General features: G+C 31.9%; 3 protein-coding genes across 13 annotated transcripts; 2 read left to right on the top strand and 1 right to left on the bottom strand.

The window, feature by feature from the left end:
- The first annotated feature begins 1,267 nt into the window (after nucleotides 1–1,267).
- Nucleotides 1,268–6,783, top strand: LOC110658334 (trehalose-phosphate phosphatase A). Of its 5 annotated transcripts, none has more exons than XM_021815899.2 (14): nucleotides 1,268–1,467; nucleotides 1,571–1,646; nucleotides 3,935–4,034; nucleotides 4,128–4,623; nucleotides 4,720–4,860; nucleotides 4,962–5,033; nucleotides 5,146–5,271; nucleotides 5,365–5,421; nucleotides 5,531–5,632; nucleotides 5,745–5,822; nucleotides 5,947–6,016; nucleotides 6,115–6,185; nucleotides 6,263–6,355; nucleotides 6,474–6,783. In XM_021815899.2, exons 4-14 carry the CDS (start codon nucleotides 4,333–4,335, stop codon nucleotides 6,525–6,527), a joined length of 1,155 nt encoding a protein of 384 aa, XP_021671591.2. In that variant the 5' UTR covers nucleotides 1,268–1,467; nucleotides 1,571–1,646; nucleotides 3,935–4,034; nucleotides 4,128–4,332; the 3' UTR covers nucleotides 6,528–6,783. The 5 variants fall into 5 exon arrangements, with proteins under 5 accessions (XP_021671591.2, XP_021671589.2, XP_021671592.2 ...); XM_021815897.2 differs by having other exon boundaries at nucleotides 4,118–4,623; XM_021815900.2 differs by lacking the exons at nucleotides 1,268–1,467; nucleotides 1,571–1,646 and adding an exon at nucleotides 2,573–3,500.
- Nucleotides 6,784–11,219: 4,436 nt separating this feature from the next.
- Nucleotides 11,220–15,692, top strand: LOC110658336 (monocopper oxidase-like protein SKS1). Its single transcript, XM_021815908.2, has 9 exons — nucleotides 11,220–11,544; nucleotides 12,138–12,247; nucleotides 12,362–12,632; nucleotides 12,722–12,860; nucleotides 13,234–13,600; nucleotides 14,106–14,471; nucleotides 14,572–14,650; nucleotides 14,942–15,141; nucleotides 15,234–15,692. Exons 1-9 carry the CDS (start codon nucleotides 11,365–11,367, stop codon nucleotides 15,334–15,336), a joined length of 1,815 nt encoding a protein of 604 aa, XP_021671600.1. The 5' UTR covers nucleotides 11,220–11,364; the 3' UTR covers nucleotides 15,337–15,692.
- A 2,342-nt stretch (nucleotides 15,693–18,034) lies between these two features.
- On the bottom strand, nucleotides 18,035–21,728 carry LOC110658337 (NAC domain-containing protein 7). 7 transcript variants are annotated; one of them, XM_058140083.1, is made up of 5 exons: nucleotides 21,211–21,728; nucleotides 21,010–21,124; nucleotides 19,500–19,686; nucleotides 19,139–19,414; nucleotides 18,035–18,959 (listed from the first exon to the last, which is right to left on the bottom strand). In XM_058140083.1, the coding sequence occupies exons 2-5, from the start codon at nucleotides 21,019–21,021 to the stop codon at nucleotides 18,415–18,417; spliced, it is 1,020 nt and encodes a 339-aa protein (XP_057996066.1). In that variant the 5' UTR covers nucleotides 21,022–21,124; nucleotides 21,211–21,728; the 3' UTR covers nucleotides 18,035–18,414. The 7 variants fall into 7 exon arrangements, with proteins under 7 accessions (XP_057996066.1, XP_057996064.1, XP_057996070.1 ...); XM_058140081.1 differs by having other exon boundaries at nucleotides 19,500–19,701; nucleotides 21,211–21,727; XM_058140087.1 differs by having other exon boundaries at nucleotides 19,500–19,701; nucleotides 20,984–21,728.
- Nucleotides 21,729–22,263: the final 535 nt, after the last annotated feature.

The following is a 22,263-nucleotide window of genomic DNA, read 5'->3' as shown; positions in this document are numbered from 1 at the left end:
ATGAATATATGTCCACATAATAATTTCTCTTATATGATCAAAATGTCAAGCGAGTCAAATAAAGCATACCGATCTAGAATAAAATCGAACAAAATACTTTTGAGGTAAACAAAAGACATATCAAACAATAATCATGTTAAGCTCGAATCTCACATACCAAGCAATAATCATATTAACGCTTAAATAAAGAGTGAATTTCATAGATTTAATAGAAATTAAATTAAAATTACCTCCAAAGATAAAATGGCAATTATTTTTCTAAAAAGTTTACAAATAACAATCAAATAACCAGATGGTATATATATATATATATATATATATATTCTCAAATTCTTATTACCAATTTTTTAGTACATTCATATTTAATATTTCAAACTTGAATATCAAAGTGATGTATTAAAAAGTCATATATCTCATCTCATTTTGTATTGCAGGCTTGTGGCCTTGAATTAGGGATGAATATTTGGTTCAAATCAAATCGAATAAAATTAAATTATGAAAATCGAATTACATATTCTAGAAATCGAATTGAACTAAAATGAATAAAAAATATAATCGAATTGTTATATTTCGATTTAGTTCGGTTCAAATCAATCAGTTTTAATTTTTAATTGATTTTTTAATTTAGACTTAATTTTTAAGTTATTTGATCTAATTTTGATTTTGATTTTAATCTAATAACCATTAATCAATAAAATTAAATAATTTATATATAAAAAATTAAATATAATTCATAAATTTCCTATAAAAATAAATCAATTCAAAAATCAATTCGATTCGATTCAATTTAAATATATAAAATTATTATTTGATTTAATTTAATTAATTTTTTTATTTTAAAATTAAATCAAATTAAAATAACTAAAATTTTTATAATATAAAATTAAATTAAATCAATTAAATTTTAAAATCAAATTAATTTTTCAATTTAAATTAAAACCTATTCACACTGCCTGCAACTCCCCATTAGCATAAACTATGTTTGGCAGTTTTTTTTTTTTTTTTTTATATTAGTCACAAACAAAACAGAATATATTAAAAAAAATCCCGATTCTTTCAGATACTAGCAAATCAAAATTAAACAACGATCTCAACCATGCGCTAATGGATTTACTCGAGCATTAATTGGAGCGTGTAATATCAAGAAATATTTTCGTCGGGTTTTGAATTTTTAATTGCGGTGCTTCCTGATTCAACAACCGGGTTGCCTTGTTAAACGCGTTCGTCAAAATCGAAACTATAAATACCCCTGCTCTATTCTAGGCTAACCTTACTCTTCTTCTCCTCTCAATCTTGCTTCTCGGTTATGCATCGACGATCTTTAGCTTGATTCTTGCTCGCGTTCTCTGCGATTTCTAGGGTTTTCTTTTTTCTTTGCAGCTCTGTACTACTCTCTTCTCCCCTTCATTTTGTTGCTGGGAAACAGGTCGAAAAAGAAAAAGGCATTGAAAGAATTGTGTTTGACAGGTTACTTTCGTTTTCCGTGCATTCTCGGCTGTCAAACGGTGTCGTACTTTGACTTCATCTGGTTAATTGCCATCACTGATTTTTTGCATTATTGTCATTGAAGGTGCCTGCATTTTGACGATTGCTTCGGGATTCGTATTTTGATTTTCCCTTTTGGACTATAACTCCAAAAAGATTAGGTACATTTCAATTTTCTTCTTCTTCAAGATTCTATTTTCGCAAGTAATGCCGTCTGGTTTCAGTATTTGCTAAATATTTTCCCCAAAAGGTTTTCTCTTTCACCTAAGTTTGTGTATATCTCTCTGTCTCTCGCCTGCTCCGTTATTGTTATCATCTTTTCTTTATGCTTAACCTTTTTATTCAACCGCCGCTTTTCTGCTTGGAAAATTTTGATTTCCGTGTTATGTTTGGTAATATAAAAAAATTATGGATTTCTTTTTCTCCAACATTTATTTTATAAATTTTCGTATTTTAATTATATGCAGCAGGTTTTCTGGCTTGACTGAAACATACATGATTGGTTTGTTCAGTTTTTTTTTTTTTTTTCAGTTTTTTCCCGACCGCAAAAACCGATACGGTTTAAGATTGATTCTAATCTGATTCTCTCTAGCTATATTTGCAATGATGTGATTTATATTTTGTTTTTGTCCTTGATTTTTCTCCCTTTTCAAAACATTTCATATGTCAACCACTCTGCACCGTAATTTTATTGAGTAATGTCTGGTCTAATGTCCATTTTTTTTTTTTAAGTTGCGACCACAAAGACTTTTCAAATCTTGGATGATATACAACATTGGTGCTTTTCAAAATTTTTACCTTGAATCTTGACCCTATATTCAAAAGAAGACGTTAAGAAAACTATATATTACAATTGGTTCTGATTTGTAAGTTGCGTCAAAGCTAATTATGCGCCAATGTAATTATGATATTTAAAAGTTCTGTTTTTGGAAATTTTGATGTTAGTGGTCACAGTAGAATGTATGATAGCAACAATACAATGAAGATATCTTATATTATATATTATTATTATTATTCCTAAATATTTTTTTACTTGTTGGGTCCATTTGTTTAATGATTCCATGCTTGATGTAGGCCCATGATATGTGGTTGCATATGGTAATGCTTTGTCTCCAGTGGGTGGGGTATGAATAGCTTTTTATTATACACCACCATGGAATGGCTAATATTTTCTCTACCAGATGTAAACTTTGTGGGCCAGTTTTAAACGCTGAACACTATTTGTTTTTTGGTTTCTTTCTTTCTTGGCTATAGATTGGCTAGTGTGCTTGTTTATTGTTTATTTTCTATATGCTTTAGGTGATTTACAGTTTTATGTGTTTCGACACTAGAAAAGAAATGCATTTTAAGCTTTTCTTTTTCCCCTGCAAGTCTAACCCTGCTTATTTATATGTTTGTTTAACTTTTCTTCTCCTTTTTACTCCTCCTCTTCTTCTTCTTCTTTTCAATATTATTTAGTACCATCATTGTGTTTCTGGTAGTTAGAGTACAGGGAACATAAAAGGTTTCTGAGAGCTTAAACTTGAAATATTGAAACTGTTAATATGTGTTGCGGAATTAATTGTGCCACTTAAATAATGCCAAAACAATTGTCAGGCTTTTCATTTTTACAGTTTCTTTTTTAAAAGTAAAATTCAAGTTTTTCTAGGTCATCAATTTTATACTGACAAATATTTGGGGTGATATGTTCATCAATTTGTTTGATGCTTTCTCATTGACCTTAATTCACTGGCTCAAATATTTTGCAGAGCTTCGGGTTAGGTGGACTTGATTCTCATTTCTTATTCCTTTGGATTCCAAAAAAAAAATTAGGGATGGCTTTATATATATATATTTTTTGCTACCGAATGCATAATTTGGGAAATCACAAGAATGGTGGAAATTAAATTCTCTCTTGGCAGTGAAATATTTTTTTGATGCTGCAGAAGATGTTGGAAGACATGCTTTAATAGCAGATAATGAAAATGGATAATTTGTTTTAACTTACAAGGGAAGAGGGAGCTCAAATCAGTGTGGTATTTTTGCTTTCAACCCCCTCCCCCCCTCTCTCTCTCTCTCTCTCTCTCTCTCTCTCTCTCTCAATAACTAATTTTTCAGTTGAGAATATTAGATTAAGGCCGTACATAAAAAAGAAGCAAAGATCATAGGTCAAAGAAAGTGGAAACCTTTAATGCCTCCATTAACATTTGCAAAAACCACTCTATTGTATTTAATTATGTTACAGATCTATCCTGCACTAGCAGGATCGGTTGTCTAATTTAAAATTAATGGTTTTGATGATCAGTCTCATATTTATTTTGTGCATATTGATTCTGGGGTTCCTGTTATTTGCTATGTCAGTGTTGTGAAATCCTATTTTCCTTTTTTGTTTAGTTTTGAATAATACATTTGTAAGGCAGGTGTTCAAAATTTTGGGGTGCATTACTTGGCTGTTGGATCTTTCTTGCAGGAGGTTGAAGATTTCTAACGAATCTGAGCTAAAGCCAAACTCTGCTCTTAGACTCGAACATTTGTTTATACATGGTGACTAGGGAGATGATAACCTCCAGGTAAATTGAATTTTGGTTCACTTTTATGTATCCTGATATTGAATTTCATTATTTCCTTATTGAATGCCTTTTGTGACCATCAGTGTTCTGCAGGACTTCTGTGCTTGATGGACTGCTCGCCTGCTAGCAGTGATAAGAACACTTTGAAGAGGTGGTTTTTCATTGATAAAAGAGTTGGGTGAAGAGATATCTGAGATTTCTTACTGAAATCCTCTACTGCTTCTCTTTTGAAAGGATTGTCTGCTGTAAACTTTTACTTCATTTGTCTCTCATAAATTGCTTTAGAAATCTGGATCAAATGGACCTTAAATCCAATCACAATGCTCCTGTTCTCACTGACTCTGCACCCATAAGCAAATCAAGATTGGGCGTGCATTCCAGTTTGTTGCCTTACAATCCCGGAGCTGCTTTTTCGTCAAATTTATTTCTAACTATCCCTAGGAAGAAAACTGGAATATTAGATGACGTTCGCTCTAGTAGCTGGCTTGATGCTATGAAATCCTCATCCCCTCCTCACAAGAGAATAACCAAAGATCTCAGTAATGAGTTTGCCTCAGCTGATACTGATGTTGCCTATGCCACCTGGACGGTAATTTTTTTCTCCAGTATTAGACATGCAGGTTTTGTTTGAAAAATTGTTAGATTATTAATATATGTCCATGTGCATCTTTCTCTGATTATGCAGCTTAAGTATCCATCAGCGCTTACATTTTTTGAGCAAATTGCAAACTTTGCAAAAGGCAAGAGATTAGCATTGTTTCTGGATTATGATGGGACTCTTTCACCAATTGTTGACAACCCTGACTGCGCATTCATGTCTAACGCTGTAAGAATTATTTTTTGATGGAGATAACAAAGTTGCAATGGAAAATAATTTTATTGATTCTCATGTCTGCTGTATGTAACTGTGGTCTTGTAATTCTTTAGATGCGTTCTGCTGTAAAGAAGGTAGCAAAATGTTTCCCAACAGCAATAATTAGTGGGAGAAGCCGTGATAAGGTAATTAACTTGCTTCTTCTAAAATAATTTAATGACATTGTAACATATCTTCATTGTGAAACTTTTGCATGACTATGTGGTCATCAATTCTTGGTGGGTTTTGTTATTTCAGGTACATGAGTTTGTAGGACTAACAGAACTCTATTATGCGGGTAGTCATGGGATGGACATCATGGGCCCTGTTAGACAATCTGTGCCCGATGACCAGCCAAATTGTATGAGGTCTACTGACAATGAGGTAAATCCGTGTAAAATCTTTTCTCTGTCTAAACACATATATACATTTTTTTAATTAAATATATTTCTTTGATCTGATTTCTTCTAAACGTAGGGCAAGGAAGTTAATTTGTTCCAACCAGCTAGTGAATTTTTACCCATGATTGATGAGGTATATAAATTTCTTCAGTGCCAGAAAGCATGAGTTATTCCTTTCAAAATGAAAATCTATTGTCTATTTTGGATTTTTAGATGGCATTTTGATTTATTGAATTGAGCAGGTATATAGTTCCCTTGTTGAGAGTACAAAAGACATTAAAGGAGCAAAAGTTGAAAACAACAAGTTCTGTGTATCTGTTCATTACCGTAATGTAGATGATAAGGTAGTGCATTAAATCTTGAATTATTAATTTACTGATTCTATAGTATTATTTGTCACAGTAGGGATAATTTTTCGTTGCCTTGCAATTTCTAATTTCTTGAATTTATTTGTAGAGTTGGACATCAGTTGCACAGTGTGTCTATGATGTCATAAAAAACTATCCACGCCTGCGATTGACTCATGGGAGGAAGGTAAATTAGAGAGCCACATCATATAGACTTTTGAGAATTTCTATTTTCAGTGTTAACATGCTGTGGTTTTGCTTCATGGAGAATTTCCCTTGTCTATTATAATGTTTTGTTAAAACCCACTTAGGTTTTAGAGGTCCGACCTGTGATCAATTGGGATAAGGGGAAAGCTGTCACGTTTCTGCTTGAATCACTTGGTGAGCAACTTTTTATTTCCTAACCAATACTGGTAATTGGAATGTTAAATTTCATTTCATATCCATGTATTAACAAAGGGGGGAAAACTTGTTTTTAGGTCTAAGCAATTGTGATGATGTGCTTCCAATTTATGTTGGAGATGACCGGACAGATGAAGATGCATTTAAGGTAATATGCGAGTTACAAGTTCTGTAAGTGATGCATGCTTTCTTTGATTATTTATTAACTTGATGATCTTGGAACAGGTTTTGAGAGAAAGGAACTGTGGTTTTGGTATTTTAGTATCATCAGTGCCAAAGGAAACCAATGCATTTTACTCTCTAAGGGACCCATCAGAGGTATGAACTATGAATTCTTTGTTATATGAAGCGATTTTGCTAATGATTTCAGATTTTTTAAGAGGAAATATTTTCTTTCTAGCTATCCGAATAATGTAATATATATTGTCTTGCTTAGGTGATGGAGTTCCTCAAGTCCCTGGTGATGTGGAAGAAGTCAAGTGCGTTATGAGATTTACAAAGGATATATAAAGAAGATAATAATCTGACTTGGTGACATATTCATACGATAAGAAAGCTTATGTGTTTTCGTTGGTTACTTAGGAAATACACCCAAGTGTTTTTGAAGCAGAGAGTTGTGCAGAAGACTTTCCTTTATACTAGCTAGAATCCTGCATAATTATCACTGCTCAAAGCTTCGTCTTAATTGTAAATTCCTTTCTTTGATTATCTTTATATTAATCATCATTTTTGCTCCTTTATATTCATTTTTGGTCAGTGGGTTTACACAATATTCTAAAATATTTGTTAATTCTTTTTAAATATGGAAAGGCTTGTTTCTCTTAATGTAGTGTTTCTTTTATTATTCTGATTAAGCCCATAGCTTTATTTGACTCGACCAGTTTCCGAAGTCGGATACCTTTTACTCTTTCTTGGGTTTAAATCAGGTGCACCTGATTTGTGCAGCAATTGTGGCCACCAACAATTATGTTCATTAATAGGGGTAAATTTCAATAATTATCATTGAACTTATATGAATGTAATATTACAGTTCTTAAACTTTAAAACGTAACATAAAATCCCAATAAAATTTCTCTAGCTTTCTATTACTGATTTTTCAGTTGAAAATTGATGTGAACAGTTCTCACACGGCTCTTAGTCAATATTTCTCTCTTCTCTCTTATTCAAATTGTAAAATTATTCTCTCTGCACTTGAAAAATCATTCTGTTTACAGTGAGAAAAAGATTCAATTTACATATAACATGAGAGAGAAAAGAAAAATATTGAGTAAATTTCACACTAAAACTGTTTAGGTCAATATTTAGTTGAAAAATCAACAATTAGAGGTTAGAGAAATTTTATTGTGTAAAATTTAAAAATTAAAGAGATTTTATGTTATATTTTTAAATTGAGAGAATATAATATTATATTAGATAAGTTTAAGGATAATTATCAAAATTTATCCTCGTTAACAGAGTGCAATTGAATAACTATGGGGTAAGCTGATCGCGTGGTGTTTGTTATTCTTGCATGGTCATGGACGATGCAATTATGCATATTTTGCTATGGGAGCCCGTGCGGAATACAATGAAATGGCAATGGTTGACTTGGGTATGGACTATGGCATGGTATGTGTAGCTTCCCCAAATGACTAAAAGACAACGATTTCTACACTAATATGGTAAAAGTACACTAGCTTCAGAGGGCGATGGGATGACCCATTGTTGGTTTGATGATGTTTGATAATATTCCCAATTGGAGATGCTGGCTCAGTCCTCATTCTCTTCGCAAAATATGGGGATGATTAATTATGCCGTGGGCCTAGATTAACCATCCAACCCTAGTGCCACATCATAATGTAATCGTTAATATCCAATACATCTTCAACATTACAAATTTTGAAAGAATAGGGTGCCATAAAATAAATAAAAAATTTCCATTTTTCCATATATTATAGTAATTAAATTTATAATTAATTTATGACATTAAATAAATAAATAAATAAAATCAGCATTAGAAGTATGAAACCATTCAGATACCACATAGAAATACACAACTTTATAATTTCGATCTACTGGATGAATATGTTGTCATTATGTGAAAAAAAATAATAATAATAATAATATCATGTAAACAAATCTTACCAACAAACGCGTTTATTGTTTCTTTTACCGCCAAGGAAACCCGGAAGCACCACAGCGTAGAGAAGAAGACTGGGCGGCTATGTGGTCACAACCACCGTGCAGGAAGGGAAGAAAATGGTGGAAATTATCCAGATGGAGCGAGGGGCCTACGATTCTGGAAAGCTTTTGCGTTGGGGAATTCCAGTTTAGGGCCCTCTAGTGCTGTGCATGTGCAATATGACGCTCTCTGCCTCTCTGAGGAAGAATCAGAACATCAGCCTGATTTGTATACTACAATTTTAAAATCATTTAGTTTAATTTTTATATTTAAAAATATAATAAATTGTAAAATTATTCATATTAATTTATGTGATTATTAATAATTTTAATTTTTATATATATATTTTTAATTTTAATATATAAAAATAATATAATATTATTAAAATTTTTATTAATTATTTTAAATTTTATTTTATTACTTTTATCTTTCAAAATTTTTAAATATTTCATAATAAGATACGTAATATAGATATAAATATATATAATTAATATATATTAATATATATATCGTAATTTATCTTATAATAAATTATATTTTTAATATTAATAGAATAATTATTAAATGATTTATAATTTACCTATAATAAAAAATGAAAATATCATGTGACAGACTATTGAAAAGTACTATTAAAGAGATACTACATAATAGACTTCTAGAAATACTTTTATGATTCATATATATACTAGGAAATTGACTATACTAATATAAATAGTTATTAATAATTTTAATTTATATATGTTTTTTTAATTTTAATATATAAAAATAATATACTATTTTAAATTTCTTATTAATTATTTAAATTTATTTTTATTACTTTTACCTTGCAAACATTTTAATAAAGTTTTCATAAATTAAATAGTTAAAATTTATCTACATATAATATAGATATAAATATATATATATATATATATATATATTAATATATTATAAGTTATGCTATAATAATGGCTATTCATTATAATATTAATATGATAATTATTAAATAATTTATAATTTACAAAATATTACTTTATATTTTCATAAAAATACTTTTCTAATATATATATATATATATATATTGCAAGAGAGAATTTAATTTTTTTAATTTAAAAGGAATTCATCTTAAAATAAATAGAAAGTTATATAATTATATGAGAATTTAATTTAATTTAATTTTTTTTTATATGATTTACTTGGAAAGAAGTTAAGAGAGAATCCGTTTTGGGGAATCTTAATTAGAAAATAATTCAATGAAACGCTGTAAAGTAGTGCATTTCTTGCTGGCCTAAGCCTTGGCTCTCGCTTGTCAATTTCATGCCACCGGGGCCATCCGGTTATGCTACCCATTCAAAACAAACTAAAAAAAAAAAATTCCAATCAATTTTTTCTTTTTCCTTTTTTTTTTAATTTTTATATTTTAAAAAAATTAATAATTTAAACTTTATATTTTACTTTCTTTAGATTATTTAATTATTTCGTTGAATTTTTATTAGTTAAAAAATTTTAATACCAATTAAATAATAATTTAATTATTATATTTCAATAAAATTAATTAATTTTTATATTTTAAAAATATATTATTTAACCTGCATAATTTAGTTTTATAAACTCTTTATTCACTTTTTTTTTTAAATCAAATAGGCATGATCTTCAATTCTTATTTTTCTTTATTTAGTTCAAATCTTCTTATTTCTCTTGTATCCTACTTTATTTTTTATTTTCTATATTTATTTTTTTTTTCACTCGAACTCTTATCCCCTTTATCTCTATTTTTTTTATCTTTTTTTATAAAAATTAATACAAATTATATGCGTAAATATGTTAATCAATTTCTTTAAATCTCCCAACAATAAATATGATAATTTACGAAAATTATTTCTAATAGAGAAAATACAAAAATGATATATAGGGAACTAAATATGAAAATACTTGAATAATTAAAAAAAACACATAAATTAAAATTTAGTTTCCATACAATAAAGTTTTTATTTTCATTTAAAAATATATTTTTTAAAATATTGTGTTTTCAATATACATAATTAACAAATTAATTTTATTATAATAGAGAAATTAAATAGCAGTATTTTTTAAAATAAAGATATCAACTAATTAATTTTATTAAAATATAAAAATTAAATAATAATTTGATAAGTATTAACTAATAGAAAATTAAATGAAATGATTAAATAATTTAATAAAAATAAATTATAAAAATTAAATAATTAATTTTATTAAAATATATAAATTAAATAGTAATTTTTCAGCAAAATCCAGAATTCCACTAAAGTAATTCAGATCAATTATGAAAGATTCATCTTAAAAAAAGATTTTAATATAGAGATAAAATGTCTATTTAGGTTATTAAAATTATGTAAAATAGTCACATAAATTTTTAAATTGTTTTAAAATCTAATTAAACCTTTTAATTTTTAAAAAAGATTAAATAAATCCTTTAAATTTTTTAAAAATAAATCAAATAAGCTCTTAGAGCAAATAAACCCTTCAAATTTAAAAATAATAAAAAAAGATTATTACAATTTGATTCTAATATAACTAATTAAAAATATAAAAAAGAAAAATAAAACTAATTAAAATGAATCTTTGACTTTTTAATACTTTATTTTTTTTATTTATAAGATGAATTTTATTTTATTCTATTTTTTTAATAATAAACCTTCAATATAACATAGAACAAGAGCAGACAGAGGACGTCATAATATCAAGGGAGGAGACATATGCAGCTTTAGCTATTTTAAATTTTATGTGAAAACATAAAATATAATTTAAATTAACTAAAATTTTGTTGAACTATTATATTGATTGATTCGATCTAATTTAATTTTTAGTAAGATAATAATAAAAATAAATTATTTTTAATGATTTAATAATTTAATATTTTACCTTTAATGTTTTATGAAAAATTGCTGTGCATCAGTATCTTAGTGTCAGCATAACTGGTTCAGAGAGTAACAGGTATTGGACGCGCAATATCCGGCTACAAAACATGCTGAATTTGAAAGGTTTAAGGAATAGTGAGTCCACTCTGATTTGTTGCTTTGTTAAGAAACAAACAAAGACAAAGTCCATTCGCATATACATAAAATTAACCCACCTTCCTTCTCACTCTAGTCTCATTTTTCTTCTATGCGAAATCATCATACGAATTTCTTCAATCCTCGACTCTATGGTGGAATTCTCTTATAATTCAAAACCCATACTCTCCATGGCTCTGTCTCGCTTCTCTCTGTTGCCTTTGATTCACATTGCCCTGTTTACCACCCTCTGTTTTGCGGCAGACCCCTCCGTTTCCTATGAATTTAGACTTTCTTACATCACTGCATCTCCTCTTGGTGTTCCTCAGCAGGTTCTGTTTATACTCTCCTCTCTCTGCTTTCTTCATTTTCGTCTTTGTTTTTCTAGTTGTTTTTGTTTATGTGGGTTTCCTTGGAGTTATTCAGTGTATGAACATGATTTCAATTCTACAAATAATTATTATTTTTAATTATTTGCTTTGGATCTACTGAAAATGCTGCTGCGTGAGTTTTTTTATACATGGGTTCCTTTTCTCATAACGTTTTTCTGAGTAATATCTTGTTAATGCTTTCTATGGGATTGTGGGTTTTACTGTAATGGAAGAAGATTGAAGCCGAACTTGATTATACATGGTTTCTTCTAATGCTTCTAATGAATTTGTAGCCTTGATTCAAATTGTGATCCGACTAAAAATTTTGGACTAAAATATGATATGATCTGAAAATTTTTTTTGTTGTGATTTGATTTTAATAAAAAATGAGAAAATATTTTGTCTGCTCTCTTATAGAGTTTTTGATAGTTTTGAATGATTGTATTTTACTTTTTTATTAAATTTTCTCGCATCTTGACGTGTACTTATTGTTTGTCCTGCCATAACAGTATAGTTTCTAACATTTTTACTTATTTGTTTACTTATGATTGCAGGTTATAGCAGTTAATGGGGAGTTTCCTGGTCCTATTATTAATGCTACTACTAACTACGTTGTTATTGTTAACGTATGGAATGACTTGGATGAAAATCTCCTAATGACTTGGTAGGTTTCATACTATCATTTTTCATTTATTTTCCTCCCTCCCTTTCTTGCTCTAAATTTTTAGGACGAGCTATTTTGGGGAAATTTGTGGTGGATGGTTGTGACTTTTGACAGGCCTGGAATCCAAATGCGGCGTGATTCATGGCAGGATGGTGTTCGTGGCACAAATTGTCCAATTCCTCCCAAAGAGAATTTTACTTATAATTTTCAAGTCAAGGATCAGATTGGAAGCTTTTTCTATTTTCCATCCTTGAATCTTCAAAGAGCATCTGGTGGTTTTGGTTCCTTTATCATTAATAATCGAGAAATTATCCCAATTCCTTTTTCACAGCCTGATGGGGATATTATCCTTCTGATTGGTGACTGGTATACACAAAACCATACGGTTAGTTTTGTTTTGGAGTTGATATTGTCTTGTGAACTTTTATGATTTGCAGCACTGAACTCCAATGGTGGCTTTAATGGCAATTTCAGGCATTGAGAACTGCCCTTGACTCTGGAAAAGACCTTGGCATGCCAGATGGAGTTCTAATTAATGGGAAGGGGCCTTACAGATACAACACCACGCTTGTACCTGATGGTATTGAGTATGAAACTATTCAAGTGGATCCAGGTAATAATATTCAAGCATTGATTACAGGAAGCACGGGAATTGGCGTTAAGTCACATTTCAATTTATTTTTTTCTCACACTTGAAACCAGTTTGCCTGACTCCTCCCATTAGCCTATTTGACTTTCTAGCAACTGCCATATTGATTAGAGGTGGCCGGTTCCCTAATCCTTCATTTTTATTCATTTTTGGTGATTCTGGTGGTGATGTCATTTGATCAAATCAATTTGTGTGTTCCAACTGTGTGCTATAAAAATGCAAATGATAAAAATTTTTCTTTGTGAATTTGTTTTGAATACATCCACAGTGACTAAATATGTTGGTGTTTAGGTTCAACTGTTTGAAGTTTTAATCAGCAATAGTATTTCTTTTGCAGGCAAAACTTATCGACTGCGAGTGCACAATGTTGGGACTTCAACTAGTTTGAACTTTAGAATTCAGGGTCACAATCTACTTCTTGTAGAAACAGAGGGATATTATACATCCCAACAAAATTATACTAACTTTGACATTCATGTGGGCCAATCCTATTCTTTTTTGGTTACCATGGATCAGAATGCAACTTCTGATTATTATATTGTGGCAAGTGCTCGGTTTGTGAATGAATCACTTTGGCAAAGAGTCATAGGTGTTGCAGTCTTGCATTACTCCAATTCTAAGGGACCAGTATCTGGTCCTCTGCCAGAGGCACCAAGTGATGTTTATAACCAGTGGGCAGCAATGACTCAGCCTAGATCAATCAAGTTAGTACTTGAACTTTTGAGATCTTGATTTCATTATTTTCCTTATTCAAATATGTTGTCTATTTGCAGTCTTAGGCATGTTAAATTATAGTTATGATACAGTTGCATCTGATAGCTATTTCACACAAAAGAATTTGTTTTCATTTAAAATATGAACAAGCCAAAATGATCTTTGAGACATGCTCCTCTATCATGAGTTAGCCGCTTTTCAGTTAGAAATTCATATATTTGTTCATTTTGATGATGAAGGAGAAGGAACATTTCTTTCAGAATGTTTGAAAACAACAGCAGAAAACTATTTACTTTTGCCCAAAACAAGGGAAAATATCTTCCTTCTCCTATCTGATGATCCTAGTGGGAAAATTTATGTGTGGTTCATGCATTGTTGCATATGAGTAGTGGGCAGGCAGTTATAATACCCTCTATCCCATTTTTATTTTTATTTTAGTAAAAATCAAGTCTATTGTGATTCCAACATTAATGTTGTCAATATCACTTGGATTAGGCAAAATACAACTGCAAGTGGGGCTCGCCCTAATCCACAGGGATCTTTTCACTACGGCCAAATCAATATTACTGAAACATATGTGTTAAGGAGCTTGCCACCAGTTACAATTGATGGAAAGCAACGTGCAACAGTGAATGACATATCATTTGTCAATCCTGATACACCAATAAGGCTTGCTGACCTGCACAAAGTGAAGGGAGCTTACAAGCTTGATTTTCCCAATATGCCACTTAATAGGCCTCCCAAGATGGACATATCTGTCATTAATGCTACATATAAGGGTTTTATCCAGGTCATATTGCAGAACAATGACACCAAAATGCTGAGTTTTCACATGGATGGTTATTCATTTTTCGTGGTTGGGTGAGTTTTTACTTAACCCCTTCTTAAATTGCTTTAACCCTTTCTTGAATTGCTTCTTGACTTTTGAAGAATTTAAATAATCTGGTTATTTCAAATGCAGGATGGACTGGGGTGTGTGGACTGAGGACAAAAAAAGTTCATATAATAACTGGGATGCTATTTCTCGCAGTACAGTAGAGGTTGGTTTATCTTTTGGAAGCATCTTTTACCATTCGCTTCAAAGGATGTGGCAATTGCTTAGAAATTTATTATGTCTTATAATAAGCTTAGGGCAAGATAATTGCCTAAAAAAACCAATTCGTGGTTTTTGCACCATTGAGATTAAAGCTACATATCTCTTCAATATATGTTCTTAGAAAAAGCTTTGTTCAATTAGTTTGTTAAAAGGATTTATCTAGCTTTTGTGGAAAAAAATAAAGAATCATTTCCACTACTGGTAACTAGCAGTTACTGTAAATATCTTTTTGCAGGTTTACCCTGGGGGATGGACAGCAGTCCTTGTCTCTCTGGACAATGTTGGAATATGGAATCTTAGAGTAGAAAACCTTGATAGATGGTATCTTGGCCATGAAACATATATGAGAATCATCAATCCTGAGGAAAACGGTGCAACAGAGATGGCTCCGCCAGATAACGTTAGATATTGTGGTGCCCTTCAAAGCTTGCAGAAGTATATTATGAAGACCTTTTAATATTATATAATCTCTGTCCGTCTCTCTCTGTTGTTTGTGATATATCTAATGCTGTTTTTTGTTGCTTCAGGAACTCAACTCACTCCTCTGCAACATCCATTCTGGCTGGAAAATCAGTGGTGTTTTCCTCCCTGCTGATAGCACTCTGTTCCTCATTCTTCATTTTCGGGTAACCTGTTTCAGACAGTGTTTGCTTGTATTGGCTAGTTCTAGGTGTAACATTAACAGCTGAGTATACTTGTATTGCATAGTTGGATTAGATTTGAAAATTTTTTCTTTTCATAGAAAATTTTCAGGGTGTTATGACATTCAATTTTTTATTTATTCTTTCTGTCTGTGGGGTTATCTGCCCTTTTAATTGTAATTTAGGTCACTGAGGCTCCAAGCTACATACTGAATGGTGATTAACCCTTTCTTTTGGTACCATCTGACCATTTACACAAGAATTTTGCATAAACATCTTTAATAATAATTGATTTCTAAGATCATCATTCCATTAACTTTATGGAAATGACTGATCATTAGTTCAGTAATGGTAGATTTTTTTTTTTTTTGCTGGAAAAGGGCATATTAGTGAGATTTGAATCCTGACATCCACTCTGTCTAGGCGAAAGCACCAGTTGGTCAATAATGATATATATCACTTGATATGATAGTCTGCGTTTTTAAATGATGATTTCGTTTTCTAAAATCATCAGGATGTTTTCCAAAATTTATCAGGTGAATCAATAAGAAAGTTATATAATATTGGTACAAATCCTAATTTGAGCTCCGTTTTATTACAAGACCTCCAATATTTATATGGGCTTTCTTTCTGAAGCTGAAAAAACGAATGCATTGTCTGAATGGTTGGGCTTAGCTGCACCTCGAATAAAATTTAATCTTGAGCTTAATACTTGATAGTCCGATATTGAATACCAAAATTACCCTGAATAAAAAATTGTACGAAATTTATGGACTTGTGAGGAAAAGTTTACCATGACTAGAGATGGAAAATAGAAAATTAATCAATTGAATCAAATAATTTAAAGCCTCAACATTATTAAAAAGGGGGCCAATTTTCATCAGTTAGAAATTTCTGTGGATAGAAAGAAAAAGAACATAATTGCAGTATCATGGACTTGTTTCAGCTAGCTACTGCGCATATATGATGTTATCCTCCTTCACAAACAACAATTTTTAATAAAATTATTCAATCACACCCTCATTTCAGGCCTTTGACTTTTCACCCTCTTTCTACATTGTAAAAAGGATGGTAACTGGGCATGAAATGAACAGAAGTAGGAAATCTAAGTCCACGTCCAATCTTGACATTTCCCTACCTTCGTTCCTAGGAATCCTTCTGTTCTTCTCTCTCCATCAAAAGCCGGATCACATGCATGAATTGAGAAGACCCCGCTCATCAATTAGTATGTTCTTTGGAAATTTCCATTTGATTTAAAAGGAATAACATTCGTGTTTGAGCTTGACTTCTCCACAACTAAATGAACCTTCCATTGCAGTGGTAATAGAATATATGATGAGCTTCATGCTTTTCAAAGAGATTTCACTGCAAACCCACTCTACCCTCCCATCTTCCCTTTCTAGAAAATTGCGATTAATATTGAGAGAATTTGCGAGTTGCTAACCCATTTATCGTCAATTGTAGCTCATCACACAAGATTAATCACTTGTTCTTCTTTCGTAACTCCAAATCCATTTTACCCTTGTGCGATCAGGTACCTTTTTTCTTCCTCCTCATAAATGTTAATTTGAAGCTAGCTAGCTATATAAATGCAGCAGTAACTATATATAAAGCAGGTGACTTCTTAAACTCTGCGGTATGATATCAATGCCAAAACCTTTGTTCGTTTGTATATATTTGTAGGTGCTGTAGACTCAAGATAATGGTGTGTATTCTATATTGCTTGTGTTTCACATTCAATGCTCATATCGTGTCGCAATATTTTTCTTCACCTCTAGATCTTCACTTCTTATAATTGCATCGATATAATTAGGTGATGACCAGAAGTGCAAAATTTTCTACCTCAAGTTTTTTGATGATTAAGTTATGGAGATTTGCTTTGTATAACTGAAAAATTGTGAGTGGTTAATCAAAGAGTGCGTAATTGTATTAATACATCTACTTCAAGAATACTTGCTTGCCGTGCATGTTTACACCCTTCAATCTTTCTCCTTAAGTAATTCCTTATATACAGTTCCTAGTTATTGTCATCATCACCATCTATGTTGGACAGGTGTTATCTTTTCATTGTGGCAATGGCATGGAATCAAAATTTTAAGGAGAAACTCTGTAACCCTAAAAAACCTAGTAGTGGTACTCTTTTATGCTCAATCAATCTGAATGCATTTGTGGAGTGCCTTCTACGTTTATGAACGCAAATAGAAATAAATTGCCAAACTTCCCTGCAAAGCATTTACATCATCATGAAATTATATACATATACGCATCAAACATTCTTGGATTATGTATAATATGTAAAGCTAAGATGAAATCTGCAGTCCCTAACTGAAACTAATTTTAGTTCTGAAATTAAACTCTAGTTAGAATATGCATCAATTCAATTTTGTTGAATTTGATCATATCTTATTCTATCATGTTTACATGATTCTTTCTCTTGGAAATTAGAGCATCAACACAGCAAAAGTATGGGGTTCAAGTGTAGTGGGAAGAAGAAAAAAGGTTTTTTCTAATACTGTTTCATCAAGTGTCCTTTTTTTTTTAATACAAAGATTAATTGAGAATAGAAAATTAAATCTAACAAGTGAATAATACATTTTTAAGTATTAAATTAAGTCATATTTAGACATTGTTTGATGGAATAGTGTTAATTTATTAGATTGGAAGATGAAAAGGAACACAAAATAATCGACAAGACGGACAATTAATTTCATAGACAGCATATGAGGCTGCTAGACCATGGCTACATTAATTAAATGCCTTAATTTACACGCAAACATGAATGCTGTCACTCCATTTCACAGTCCACCTAATGATACACATGAATTCACGACTTTTTTTTTTTTTTCTCAAAAACTCACGATTGATCACCACTAGCTAATTTGGTCGTACTAATTAACAATCTTATTAAGTTATATTGTTTTTTTTTTAATTTTTGTTATGTACACCCTTTCCCTTAACTTATCATTGTACGATAAGTGTATATACGTAATGGTGCATATAATTTTATTAGGAAGGATATACGTTTCACTTCCATAATTCAATTTGACAACAGGAGGTCGACGTTGAATCATTTTTGCTTGTTCAGGTGTCTAGCAAGCATATTTGCCTGGTCTGACGAGTGGAAGACGTTGTTGGTTGCATTTGAGTAGTTATTATTTTGCTTAGGCACGTCCTCTTGGCTTAGTTGAGAAGCAACGAACTTGTCTAGAACTCTCCAATCGGTCACTTGATCAACTCCTTTCCCATTATTATTTTGGTGAACATAGAGAGAATGCAAGATTTGGTCACGTGTTTGATCTTCTTGTGTGCTTGCCTGGTTTATGTCTAGTCCACTCACAATGGCAGCTGCTTGCAGCAGTTTAGGGCTTTGTAGAAGTGGGAACTGGAGGAAGTGCTCATGGCTGCTGAGAACTCGATGAAACTGCAATTCCGAGTCTTTCTTGCCCCAGTAAGAGAGGTGATAGTTCAAATCAGGCTGTGAGTTTTGCTTGGGCGAATCCTCCTCATGCATGAAAGAAACCTGATCCTCATACCAACTGCTTGATTCATGCTCGTTCACTTTCCGCATAGCTGCTATTCTCTTCTTGAAGGCCCTGCACACAACCCAGCCTTCTTCCTGTGTCAAGCATACAAAGTTTCTTTAATATAAAGAATTTCTCAGTGGGAAGGGCTTGGATCGCTAAAAATTACTCTTGAGTGTATCTGAAATCGAACTTCACATTACCAAGTTGGTTTCTTGAAGTAAATGGGTATTTTATTTAAAACAGAGAAATTTACATGAATGTGTTTACTTGCCTGTGTAGTACCATATTCATCAGTTTCAAGGCGATACTCATGCATAATCCAGTCTGATTTCTGTCCATTTGGAGCTCGACCTTTGTAAAAGACTAAGGTCTTCCTCATTCCAATCAAGTCATGCTTGGAATAGATTGCTTTGTCTCTACCTGTTGCCTTCCAAAATCCAGCTGCAGTGGCTCTATTGGTGCGAGTTCCAGTTGGATACTTCTTGTCTTTATGGCTAAAAAAGTACCATTCATTTTGATCTTCTGTCCCTATTTGGCATATTTCTGTTCATTGATTAAGGACTTACATTATGATCGTTGAACCCTAAAAAATGGATGAATTGATTAGAATATTGTTACTCAGCACTACCTTGAAGATCCCACGGCTCGATTTTGTAGAGGTCAACATCTTTAATGACATCTGGGTCAATGCTTCTTGAATTTACCTTTTTCCTAAGGTAGTAATCAACTAGTTCTTCCTCGGTGGGATGGAACCGAAAACCAGGAGGAACATGTGAAAAAGAGTGCATGTTCTCAGGTTGTTGATGAGTTGAGTCCTGTATTCCATTCAACTAATACAGTAGGAATTTAGGATCTTATAGTTTCATGTATCAATCTTATAAGAGGCGAAATCATCCTTCTCAACAAAATAGGTGCAAACAGCCTCATTCCACTTCATTTGAACATCTTTTCTTACTAAAGCAATCGTCTGTTTAGTGGATATTAAAAATGTGTGTGCGTATTAGAACTCGTTCGATTAACTTGCTAAATACCAAGATGCAAGTTATGAATTGAGCAAAACAGCACATAAAATATAAAACTTGCGATTTTAGTGAGTTATTATTCAAGCAAAAAGTATTCCTTATCTAAGGAAATGAATGGAAAAAACTATAGATTTAAGGCCTCCAATGAAGACACTGTAATATGTATTTCTCTCTGATTGCTTACAATTTTATCAAATGAAATTGATAGAAAGAAATATATAAATTAATTAATAAAATTCTTGTGCATAATATGAATGGAGTAAGAATTTCAGACCAAAATGAAAATTTCAGGTTCAATGACATGTATGGATTGTGCTGGTGACCTTGGACCAAATTGCGTGGAAGAATATCAAATGTTAGAACGAAAAAGGGAGAATTTAATTATGAAATCTTCATGTTGGATGAATAAATTTTCTTTGTTGAGGTTTCTTCAGAGTACAACAACCAAAAGTGTCTTATCTCTCTATGTTTAATCATTACCCAAAGGAGATTATCTAGTAAGTTTTTGCATATGTAAACAGGAACCAAAAGTCTCCTGGCATGGAAAATGAGTGCCATCATACTTATTAGATATACATGTTGAATGAGAGTTCTCCTATAGCTGGGGAAGCCTTACCTATATGATGTGATTATTAATAATTCCTAGGGACATCTCACATGCAGTAGCCATGATGCAATCTCACTTCTAGAATTAAAACTATGAAATAACCTTTATAATTATGAACTGGGGAAAATAATTAAGCAATATCGATTATAAAATTAAAGTGAAAAATGTAAAAGAGAAAACAAATATTTCCATATACATCAACATAGCATTTCCATTTCCAGATCATGAAATCCTTCAGGGATAGGCGACGTGCCCTTTTCTTTATATCTAGTGCTTTAAAAGTAGCAGAAAACTATTTCTTGAGATGCTAGATCTGAATAAACATGAAACCTCCACATATTCTCAAAACCTCAGTGACAAATGCCTCAAAATCAAATTATTTCATCCGTTGACACAACCCATACAGAATAAAAAATAAAAAACAAAGGGAAGGAGATGGGGAGAGAGCTAGAACTAGGTGAGGTAAAAGGAGAGAGAGCTCACAGATGAAGCATCCAAGATCCCTATACCTTGTAACCCATAGATCTGGGTTCATTGAATCTTTCTTGAATTGAAGAAGCAAACCCCTCTTGTACACCAAAATAGAATGATACACTAATCTGGATGCAGCTCTGCTCCGTCCAGCTACAGCAATGAAAGCTCCTATATCAAACAAGAAAAAAAAAAAAAAAAGACAAGCAATTATAGGCAAGTTTCCTCCGGAATTGTACCCGATTGCTTTTTGTCCTCCCACACAAACTGTTTCTGTCTAGTTGTCGGATCAAATCCCTAGGAAGAGAGTAGAAAGGAAGGAAAAAAGCGGAGGTGAAGAAAGGAAAACAAGCAGGGTTATATAAGAAGGGAAAGCAGGAGAGAGAGAGAGAGAGAGAGAGAGAGAGAGAGAGAGAGAGAGAGAGAGAGAGAGAGAGGGGAACAAAACAAAATAAAACCCTAATGACAAAATATTGTTATCATAAACCTTTGTAAGAAAAATATGTTCAACATCATAAGCTCTCGTTGTCTCTCACTGTCGGAAGGAGCTAAATTGGTGGACAAGCTTTGGGCGGGAAAAAAGGAGGCGCGAATATTGGGTAGCTCTAATAAGGATAGGAACTAACCAAAGGATCTCTCCTCTACAGCCACCTACCGGTAACTGATAAAGACCCATATAGAGAGAAAAATATATTCTTCTTCTTCTTCGTTCGTCAATCACACACACATAGACAAAGAAAGAATGAGAGAAGCGGTAAAGTCAGAGGAACTAACAGTAGACCAACCAAGAACAAAGCTTAAAAGAGTCCAGATGACCGCAAGGGAATAAAAAAATATTAATATTGAGGTGGTGACGTAATGGAACAGCCACCAACCAAAAAGATGCACACATACACGCTAGCTCATTCTCTGGATGTGGCAATGGCATGGAGGCCCCTGCTAAGCCCAAACTCCATTCCTAGTCCCTACCTATTTCCTTCAAGTGTCTTAACTTGTGATAAAAATCAGAATGATGATGTTGGATCTACCATGGATGATCTAGAGATGGTGGTCCGCCATCTATAGGTGTGGCTGTAGATCAATTTAGGTTACTCCTTTTTTTGTTGGCCATCTAAACATATGAGTGAACAGATTGTTGATTTCTATCATTACCATAATAATTCTTAGTTTCTTCCAAACATTTATTTCTTTATTCTGTGATAGTTAAGTTTTGCTTGCTATCTGTTTCCATAATATCTCTGAATCCATTTGCTGAATTATCACCTCTATTTAGCTTTTTTTTCCCTTGCTTA

Source organism: Hevea brasiliensis, chromosome 17 (assembly GCF_030052815.1).
Source record: "Hevea brasiliensis isolate MT/VB/25A 57/8 chromosome 17, ASM3005281v1, whole genome shotgun sequence".
Lineage (NCBI taxonomy): Eukaryota > Viridiplantae > Streptophyta > Magnoliopsida > Malpighiales > Euphorbiaceae > Hevea > Hevea brasiliensis.
Note: the sequence above shows the minus strand (reverse complement) of the source record. Positions and strands in the feature narration are given on the sequence as shown.

Excerpts from the sequence above, each read along its gene's own strand:
- LOC110658334 (XM_021815899.2), top strand. The coding sequence starts at position 4,333 with ATGGACCTTAAATCCAATCACAATGCTCCTGTTCTCACTGACTCTGCA. Across the intron at positions 5,034-5,145 it reads GTGGGAGAAGCCGTGATAAG|GTACATGAGTTTGTAGGACT; the intron begins GTAATTAACTTG and ends TTGTTATTTCAG. Across the intron at positions 6,017-6,114 it reads GTTTCTGCTTGAATCACTTG|GTCTAAGCAATTGTGATGAT; the intron begins GTGAGCAACTTT and ends ACTTGTTTTTAG.
- LOC110658336 (XM_021815908.2), top strand. The coding sequence starts at position 11,365 with ATGGTGGAATTCTCTTATAATTCAAAACCCATACTCTCCATGGCTCTG. Across the intron at positions 14,651-14,941 it reads TTTCTCGCAGTACAGTAGAG|GTTTACCCTGGGGGATGGAC; the intron begins GTTGGTTTATCT and ends ATCTTTTTGCAG. Across the intron at positions 15,142-15,233 it reads GCCCTTCAAAGCTTGCAGAA|GAACTCAACTCACTCCTCTG; the intron begins GTATATTATGAA and ends TTGTTGCTTCAG.
- LOC110658337 (XM_058140082.1), bottom strand. Across the intron at positions 19,415-19,499 it reads CGAGCCGTGGGATCTTCAAG|AAATATGCCAAATAGGGACA; the intron begins GTAGTGCTGAGT and ends ATCAATGAACAG. Across the intron at positions 18,960-19,138 it reads ATATGGTACTACACAGGCAA|AAGGCTGGGTTGTGTGCAGG; the intron begins GTAAACACATTC and ends TGACACAGGAAG.